This window comes from Ixodes scapularis, unplaced genomic scaffold, assembly GCF_016920785.2.
Source record: "Ixodes scapularis isolate PalLabHiFi unplaced genomic scaffold, ASM1692078v2 PGA_scaffold4__175_contigs__length_147842914, whole genome shotgun sequence".
Lineage (NCBI taxonomy): Eukaryota > Metazoa > Arthropoda > Arachnida > Ixodida > Ixodidae > Ixodes > Ixodes scapularis.
In genome coordinates this window covers 141,700,328-141,710,214 of record NW_024609879.1, presented here as the reverse complement: position 1 = coordinate 141,710,214, position 9,887 = coordinate 141,700,328, and the positions used below count along the sequence as shown (strand labels likewise).

The window sequence follows — 9,887 nt, the reverse complement described above, 5'->3', positions numbered from 1 at the left end:
ATTTTTCAACCAAGACACCCCTTTCACATCTCCATTCAGGTTGCACTTGCGTGGTGTCATCGAACCAGGCTGGTGGCCATTTTTGTTCTTGCCGAGAAAAACATAATCGGTGGTACGATGTGTAGGATGGCAGAGGTCATGCCCAAAACCACCACAATGGCCGCAAGTGTGACATCAGTTTTAAGCCGTGCAAATTATTAGCTGACCTCAATAATTAAACCACCTCGTGCTTTGCGCTAAAGCAAACACACAGACATTTATTTACAGTGTTATTTCGCTCGTACACCCTTTGAAGTCCCTGATTGCATACTGCACTGCGATGCACTGTGGGATCCAATCATTAATATAACTTAAGTTTATCCAGTTTAACCGATGGAAAGGGCAATCGATACCATGCTCCAACTTGTACTTTGATCGCAATGGCCAAAATGTGTCCACTCCTTTTGTACTGAGCCAGCGTAACCATTGGGGCATCATAACTATCGCCTTCCTCATTGGTTGAAATGAATAAAAGAAGATCAATCATTGGTTTCCCGGGTGCATCATGGATAAATCATAGATACAAGAGCTTCTGAGAGTTGATTGTCTTGTCTGTTTAAAGCTTACAGATCCCGCAACGTCCAGATGCCAAACATTCAGGTCGTCTCGAGCTAGACGAGTTTACGATCGACTTGGTGCGCTAATATGCCAGAACAGAAGAACGTACAAACGTGGAGAATAACGCACGTAATCATTTACGTCTGCGCCATCGGCACGTCGTTGGGGGCCCTGCTCAGCTACCGTGGCATGAACAGAACCCTCCAGATCGACATGGACAAGTGCATGCTTTACTCCAAGCCCTGGTTGGAAATCAGCCAGAAGACCGGCAACTGTAGGATTGACCTGGCTCGGACCGAGTGGAGCAGTCACGGCCTCTGCAACTTTGTCCTGTTTGCGATGCTGGCGTCCTTCGTGTACAGCATCATAGCCCTCTGGTTCTTCCTCATGTGCGCGCCGTCGACGAGAGGTGTGCAGGAGGACAGGTGAGTGGAAAACTGAGTCCAAGAAGTTTTCAAACCCATCGTCGAACAATAATGACACGGAAATATGTAAGTTTTGAGCTGGTGTTCATCAGGACTTGCGTCTGAGTAAGTCTTCTTACCTTGTGGTACGCAAAAAAGGCAGGGATGGTAGCTGCTTACAAAATTGTAGCGTGATGTATGTCCTTCATCGGGTTTTACCTTTTAGTAAGTCCTGACGAGGGTATGTTTCGGAGATTTGCTGTGGTTCGTGGTGTAGTTTAGAAGTCAGGGATGAGCAGCCTATAAAATATGCCATCACGTAAGTCCCTTATCAGGGCTTAGGTCTTAGTATGCTCCGATTAAAATATCTTGCAAAGAACAGTTGTGGTTTGTGGTGTAGTAAAAAAGGCAGGGATGGTAGCCGCCTACAAAATTGAGCTATCACGGAAGTCCTACATTACAGCTTACGTCTCAGTGAGTCCTAATGAAGATACGCCTCGGAGAATTGTCGTGGTACATGATGTAGTGAAGAGGTTGGAATTGCAGCTGCCCACAGAATTGTGCCATCAAGCAAGTCCTTCATAAGGCAGGGCCGGCCTTTGGGGTGGGCGACCTGTGCAGCCGCACAGGGCGCCATTCATAGGGGGGCGCCGAAAGGGCCACCGGATCATGCAGAGCTCAAACCTCGAGGTGATAAAAATAAAATAAAAAAACAACCGGACCGCGTAAAAGCCCATTACATTTCTTTTTTTTTTTTTTAGTTTTGAGTTTATAAGTTAAACATACATGATTTTGCTATAAGCAAAAATATAGATCTAAAAAAAAAAAGTGAAGGGGATTGGGTTTAATCTCCTCCCCTGCCCGTGTTGATCTGAATGAGCATTGTACCGGCGAGCGGACCACACTGGCTAAATTGCTTATCTACATCTGAAACACCAGACGCCCCCTAAGGCAGACTAACTTTCGACTGTATAAACCTACGTACACCGATTTTTTGTTTTCCCTCTGTGCATATTTGCGTTGTTTCTATTTCTCTGATCAAGCACGACTCGCCCATCTTCACACCTTACCGGAGGTAGATTACTTTTTTCCAGCTACATTGACTGATATCGAATTAATCTAATTTAAGTTAAATAAATAAGATACAAATCAAATGAATCCGATGTGAATGATAAAATTAATTTAATATAAATCAAATCAGATTGATTTAAATAATAGAAATAAAAGAAATAAAATATAGCTAATTAAAAAAAAATGTTGACTGGATTTTAGTTGCTGGAGAAGTGGACTCTACGTACGTATACTGAAACTAATCTATCGAAAAGCAAAACATTGATCTGGGGATGCTTCTTCCGACAGGCAGCGCCACCGCTTTCGCGTGACGTCATATACACGAGTTCCTGCGCAGCCCGTTTTTTCGTTCTTTCTCCGGTGATTCCAAATCAACCTAAGAAATCTTCACGGCGCTGATTGTCTGGCGAGTTGGTGGTGAATTCGAGTATACGTGATAGCGCGGGACGACAAGGACGGAAGAACAATAACCGGGCGAGTTGGTGCTAAATTTGAGAATACAGGGAAGGGAGCGCACGGTGGTCCTCCCCGTCTTCGAGCCATGGCATGTATTAAAAAAATGATATCCTAATGCTATAATGCTGCCTTTGAAAAGCAGGATCTTTCAATGATGGTGGACTCGTCTGGAAAGCGCGGACGCTGAGTCCTTTCGTCATTACGTGCAGCATTGTCCACATCTGGAAGATCGTTCCGCCAGCGTCGTTGTTCAGCAGCCTCCTGCTGCTACTCACCTTCGCCATGGCCTGGAAAGTGACCGTAGGCATTCGGACCTTCTTCATCAGCCTGGAGTCTGCTGTCCACCATAAGTGAGTCCGGGTGACAATGGGGAGTTTTCGTACACCGCGTTTCCCCGTCCGCTAAGCCCTCCGCAACCCGCTACGATACCCGAAACTCTACAGTCAAGGCCATGGGCGCGCAGGCGCAGTAGCGGCTTCTTGGTTGCGGAGGGCTTAGCGGAGGGGGAAGCGCGGTCTACGAAAACTCCCCAATGGGGATGGTAATAACGCTAAAAACAATATTCATGTTGCTACAGTGATAATGAAAGTGATTTACTATACAGTGAAGGAAATAAGAAATACAGATATGGGGGTTAGTCCTTCAGAGCGTGCACCGCCTGGGTCGTCTTCTTTCTTTTTCAGTCTGGGTCGTTTTTCCGCATCTTCTTCTTCGTCACAATATTGAAGCATTGTGCTTTGAAACGGCACTTCCTAATCATAGAAACTTCTCCGAAGATTTTTTCGTTGATGTGTACCCTCGATAGATGTAGTAGAAAAATTGACGTCATGCACGAGGTCATGGTACCACGTGACCACACGTCACGTGACATCTGTAATGTCACGTCACGTGACGTCAGGTTAAGTGACATCATAGTATCTCGTGGTTCCACGATATGAAACTGGGACGTAAATTTTCCCGCTAAGTGATGAAAAAGAATACCTCCTTCTTCATACTCCAAAGTGACTCTCCAATGTCTTCCAAACAGGTTTAGGCAATCTCTTCTGTGTTTCACCCAGACTTGGACGTAGTTCAACTACTCTGCTCAAACTACTGTAGTTTAACTACTTTTTCGAGTAACTTGGTAACTTTCAATTACAACCTGATTTGGGTAATTAGTAGTTTAATTTAACTACTTTTTTCAGGTAACTTCTACTCAAATTACTAACTACTTTCGAAATTATATAGTGCTAATTTTGCCCATGACGAAAGTTTGAGCGCAGAAATGAATAAGACGCCGGCAGATAAAGTGGCATTCCCGAACAAGGGGCCCCCTTGTTCGGGAAGGCGTCCTTGGGCCAAGGTGGCGACGAGCAGCCAAAACATAACACCTGCACGCACGAACGCAGGAAGAGATGCTTAACAAGCCTTGGTCGGGTATTGACCTAATCCGGTAATGCACGCAGGCGCCGCGTTTCCAGCTGCAACCATGAAAGACGGGGACACTCCCAGAGTTGTTATTGTTTTCGTGTTGTCTGTCTTTAGTGAGTTCTGACTCAAGCGGTAGGTTCCACGGGAGGCGCCACTGGAATGACCTCGCAGCTGGGCGCCTGTTCCCATGGTCGCCTTGTCGTCAGCGCATACGCCTTTGCAAAGCCGGACTCCCCCGCGCACAAACCCTGGCACGGATAATCCGTTCATGGGAGCACGTTTCCGCTTCCAGCTGCAACTGTATACGAGCGACGATGCTTGTTCACGTAATCCTTCGCGTCCTTCCGACCATCCATGCCTGGGAGACCTCCTCTTTGTTAAAACGATTTACTTGTCAGGCGTGTCAGGCGCATCAGAATATTGTAGTCGCCGGGGAGGATTGCGAGTTACCCTTGGGAGATAATTTTGTTGGACCCGGTTCATCATCTGTTAAACCAAAACAATTTTTTTTTTCAGTAGCGTAGCACTAGCACTAGAACGGGACGCGCAGTCGTCCGGATGATCTCATCGTCGTGGCGCGAGACTTGAACCCTTGACGGTCTGGGGCACTCGCTCAGCGTACTCTCAGAACGACGTCGGAATAAAGAGGCCGGGGCCAGTCATAACAATCTCAACTTGACGAAGAAAAAAGAAAAAAAGGAGGAAAGTTTGTTATAAAAGATCCTCTACCCGAGGCAAACCTCACATGTTTAGTCATGGACACCCAAGATGCCGAAACTCGCTTATCCGACCTCGCACAGCCTGTTTGTCAAATTCAACGCTGCCGTTTCATCCAGCTCTTCGGTGGAACGTCTATTTAGCTTGGCTGGGGACGTCCTTAGAAGGAAAAGGGGAAAACTCTCCTATCAACAACTTTGAAAGTCAATTGCTTCTGCGAGCGAATAAACTATTTTAACGAAAACGCAAGCCATAAATAGACTGCATTCATTTTAGGCTCGCAGGATTTTTCATTGATCAAAACTGCTGTTCATTTTGCTACAACAAAAATCTAAAAAAGTAACTTCGAAAGTACCTTCAAAGTAACTCGCTACTTTTTACAGTAGTTAGTAGTTTACTCAATTACTATTACAAATGCGTAATTTCTACTCTACTCCAATTACTTTTGCCGTCGATACTCAGTAACTTAACTTAACTACCTTTTTTGAGTAATTTGTACATGTCTGGTTTCACCTCATAGGAGCTCACTGGCACTAGAGGGACCTAACTATACTCGCTCACAACGCCATTGACCAAGAAGCCTCTTTATTTCGATGTAATTCCGAGTATAAAAGAGAGCGTTTTATTTTCGAACTCTCCATGGAAAACGCGATGACGTAGTTTGGAGGTCGCGGTGTTGGCATAGTCCCCCAGGGACGAAATTTATATTCGCGATGATCAATGGCTCGACAAGCATTCGAGTAGTGGCTCGTGGCCTGCAGTCGCTGAAAACACGGCAATAGCCGAACTCTAACAATGTGTGGAACTCGGCGCACGTGTCCTGAGCTTTGCCGACCTTTGCGCGCGGCTATGATAAACATAAGCGGCTCTAGATCACGTGGCCGCTTGTTGTGGCTCCGAGTTAAGGGGAGAACGCTGCTCGCTTTTCTCGATTTGTTTTACAACTACCATTGCACGCGGTGAAAAACTAGCCCGTGTTTCACAGGTTAGAAACGTCAAGAATTCATCCTAAGTGGTATTTACGCTAAGTACAACAAATGTTGCAACACCCCTTTGAATGCAGCGTCTTATACATTAGAGGACTTTGAAGAAACAGGTAGCTGGTATGCGCAAAAAGGGTGGACTACTTTTTCGCCACTGATACTTGGTGCCCATGACCATTGGGGCTCTGATATTCCTTCCCGTCCTCGCTCGCTGAAGTGATTGAAAGAATGACGAACAGATCAAAGTATTGGAAGCGCTTTGTCGAACTTGTTCTCTACAGATCGCGAACTCGAGTTCAACCATTATCAACACGAAGCCCGCGGATACTTTGCGTCATCCTCCTCCATCGAACGCGGAGCACAGGTTAAAGGGGTACACCGGCGATGCTTTAAGCTACCCCAACTAACTGTATCTTTCTGAATTCCCGGCTTTTACCCTTTCGCGTATGCTATTTAGTATCGCGAAATTCAAAACAGTCATTGTGAAGTCGGCAAATGAAAATGATGCCAAAACCAACATTCAAATATACCCGCCCTTTTTAATACCGTGACGTTAGTGGCAGGCAGGCTCGCCAGTCGAGCAGGCAGTCTAAAAAATTTATTAGGCCCAACACTTGTTTTGTGCTGCTGCGCGGCTGCTGGAGTGAGCTTCCAAAGCATTCATTTGACACCATGAAACAGCTTGGTATCAGTTGGGAACGAATACTACAGTCCAAAGAGTGAACCCCCTTCCTGCCCCTGGTGTCACTTTTTTGGTGTTGCCATAGAGACCTTCAGTTTGAAATACACGTCCAGGACCAAAATTGCACTTTCTATAACTTCGCAAAAGAAAAAAAAAAGAACTTTGTTTCTAGTATTTGGGATACCATTTCAGCGATGTGTGTTGGTGTGTTTACGAAACTTTCGGAGAAATTGGGAACCACGAAGAAAATGCCGGAGTACCCCTTTAAGTCCGAGTGCTGCGGCAGTGTTCGCCTCTCAGGTTCATTTGAAGCTTCGCTAATCGAGCACGAGCCGACCACTCTGGCAGAAACAAATAAGTAATTCTTGCCTTTCGTGGTACTGTTTTCCCCAACAGTTTAGTCCTCCACTAAGCCGCTAGAAGCGCGACGGTTGTATCTCCCTCCCAAATCTGTAGAGAATAATTTGACTATGGACGCCTGCGTTGCAGCGTCATTACTGAAGGCAATGAAGGGACAGGCACCTAAATGTTGGGATAACAAAATGCACTATCGGTGCGTATATCAGCTTTCCAATGTTAACACAGAATCTGTTGTATAAGTCGAATTTCACGAGAAACCTTCATAAGGAACCGTCACGAACGACCGTCACGAAGAAGCGTCATGGATCGTCACGTAAATTTCCCCGCTTAACTTAGAGGGGGGAGGGGGAATTTGTCACGCGAATTCAATTTTCCCGATATATTTGGTGAGCCAATGGAAGTCAGGTGACCAGGTTATGTTAGCTCGTGTCCCGTGACGTCGATGTCCCTCGGTGTCGGTTTCCCTGTTAAATTTAGGGGGGAAGTAATTTCAGGCGACATCAATTTTCGCTGGACTTAAGCTGAAACTAGGTATGTAAGCCGGCTCTCAGATGTGCTTACGGGCCCGCCGGTCGACGCTCCCGCGATAGCGTTAAAAAATGACTGCGAAGTTGACCGTCGTGTTTTCAGTTGGCCTATAGATGCCTGACGTACTGAATTTGCGCGCAGTTGCACGACCAAGAGCGGCGCTCCGGCGGTCTGGGAAAATAGCAACGTGGCGGACTTGTACAACGAGAGAGTCATCACGCAGGTGGGTGTATATTTAAGTGATTTCCGAGACTACAGAGTTTGCTCTATTCTCCGTTTCACTTTAACTTCGTCCGCGGCCCCCGCCATGATCCTAAGGATCAAATCACGCATAAGAATTTCTCCGCAATTCTACGCTTTCTTCTACGCGTGATTGCTTGAGCCGGAGGTAGCAAACCCACGAAAAAAAACAAAAAACGAACGCCGTGACGACGCACTTTTGAAGCTGCTCCATTGGCTTCGTCGGATGAAGACTCGCCGCGGTGTGCCTCCTGGTTTATTGCGCTCCGGGATGAGTTCAAAACATGTAAACCAGCGCGCAAACGGTATGAGGACATAAGGTAATATAAGGACCCATTATATACTTTGTGTCCTTGTCGTTTGCACAACGTTTTCACTTTCTTTTTTTCTTTCCAAGTATGCACCAATTATTAGCTCGCATCGCTCCCCTAGATAGATTTATGCTAAAACAAGAGTGTTTTTTTTTTATTTGCAAAACAAAATTTGTGTTTGACGCTGGCAGAAAGAATTTGACGCAGTCTCTCCCGGAAACTTAAGGAAGGCGTACGCTTTTCACTATGTGGGCGACTTCGCTTGTGAAAAGATGGAAGAAACGTCGGCTAAACATGCTGAAGATTCCTGGAAACTCTTTGTCGAAGAGCGATTTATGCACTTATACAAGCGTTCTTTTTTTTTATTTTTTTTAAAATTCGCATTAAGTTTTTAAACAAAGGGAGAAAAAGTTATGTGAGTGCGGTTTTCGCTGCGTGTTTACGTGGCTCGGCGAATATTAGACGGGAATATAACCATTCCTATTATGGAAGCAAATATCTCAAATTCGTCGATTAACTTTTAGTTACCGCAATTCAGATGTATACGGTTATATTACAAACTTTCAGGCGGTCGCACGTTACAACTGTTCCATTTTGTAGAATTCGTGTAAGCAACCCGTGTTCCGAGATACCTGTCCCCGAGGTTTCTACTTAATCCCACTTTTCATCCAGTCAATCCGGCAAACGCTACATTAACCGGGTAAAAGTGCAAAGTTTGAGGACGAATAACGCGGAACAGCTGGGGTTACGCGAATTCTACAAAATGGAGCAGTCCTGGCATACGACCGCCTCCAAGGTTGTAATATAAACATATATTCTAATTACAGTAATTAAAAAGGTTACTTAACGAATTTTAGGTGATTAGTCTTATAAAACTTATGGTTATATTCCCATCTAATGAGCGCCGAGCCATATAATCACGCAGTGAAAACCGCATTCATATAACTCTCCCCCCCCCCCCCTTTTATCTAATAATTTGGTGCAGCTAAAAAAAAAAACGCCCTGTATATTGAAATTCGTTATAAAGCCAAGAGAGGATGAAAGATAAAGTTTGACAACGTACAACTCTGGAGTCACATGGTCTCAACATTTGATGGAAAAACAAAAATAGGTGGCGCTTTGGTATGCTTTTTAACTTACACAGAAAGTGAAAACGTTGCATTTTTAAAGTTTTAATACTATCAATATAAATATAAGACAATTCATACTGCGAACATCATTTTATCTTTCTACAAACCTCCTTAAAATAGCTTCGGCACCCATGTTGTGGGAGCAGTGAACAAAAACGGCTCCTGCCACTTTTTCACTAGCATTGACACGAGAAGTCGCACAGCTTCTTGTGTTCGTGTTCCTTTCGCTTTCAGGTTCCTGGAGTTCGACTTTCTTCTTTACGTGTCTTTTTCAGTAAGGGTGCCAACTACTTGTTAGACACTTGAAATTGCTTGACAACATTGCGTGCCGCTTCGTAATGTCGTGATGCGAACTGTCATTGTCTGTTCTCTCTTTCAGATTTTAGTGTGGTTCATGGTGCTAAGCTGGATCATGGCCACGTTGACCCTGGCTGTCCGTTGCGCGACGGCTGCGGATTTCTCTTCCCTTAGCGAGGGGAACCCCAGATGAGCTATTCCGTCGTGCAGTTTCTTTCCGAGGTAATTTCACGCGACTTCCCAAGAAACTCCACTGTCGTCAGACGTATATTCTAAGCACAGACAAGCATGAGAACGGCAGGGAGGAATTTCAGTTGTTCCGCCGCTAGCGAGAACACACTCCCTACCTTCGATTACGCTTCAGCGTCTAGTCAGCCTCGAAAGTGTGTACGCGCAGCAACCAAGCCAAAGCACGCGACGAACGGCGGCGTCCAAGAGGCCGGGTATTGGAAGTATATAGACACCTTATTGTTTTCACCATGGTCAGTGACCGTTGACCAACAATTTGTTTGCAAGGAAGTCAGGGTTTTGCCAGCCACGTCGTTTAACATTTGATACTGTGGTGCAGAAAAGAAGAAAAAAAAAACTTTGTGTCGAAGGGACAGAACAATTAGTGACTACCAGCTCGCCTGCGCACCTAGTCTTCTCACTAAGGGTTTTGCCACACCGAGTGTACGACTGTCAGTGCGCAGAAATAAGAT

At 45.4% G+C, this 9,887-nt stretch overlaps 1 protein-coding gene across 1 annotated transcript; it reads left to right on the top strand.

The window, feature by feature from the left end:
- The first annotated feature begins 684 nt into the window (after positions 1–684).
- LOC115324225 lies at positions 685–9,379 on the top strand. The gene is made up of 4 exons (XM_040214736.3): positions 685–1,022; positions 2,738–2,878; positions 7,350–7,431; positions 9,269–9,379. Exons 1-4 carry the CDS (start codon positions 685–687, stop codon positions 9,377–9,379), a joined length of 672 nt encoding a protein of 223 aa, XP_040070670.1.
- The last annotated feature ends 508 nt before the right edge of the window (positions 9,380–9,887 follow it).

Bases quoted from the DNA above. Each gene is read 5' to 3' on its own strand.
- LOC115324225 (XM_040214736.3), top strand. From the start codon at position 685: ATGCCAGAACAGAAGAACGTACAAACGTGGAGAATAACGCACGTAATC. The intron at 1,023-2,737 runs GTGAGTGGAAAA...CATTACGTGCAG, and splicing joins AGAGGTGTGCAGGAGGACAG to CATTGTCCACATCTGGAAGA. The intron at 2,879-7,349 runs GTGAGTCCGGGT...ATTTGCGCGCAG, and splicing joins GAGTCTGCTGTCCACCATAA to TTGCACGACCAAGAGCGGCG.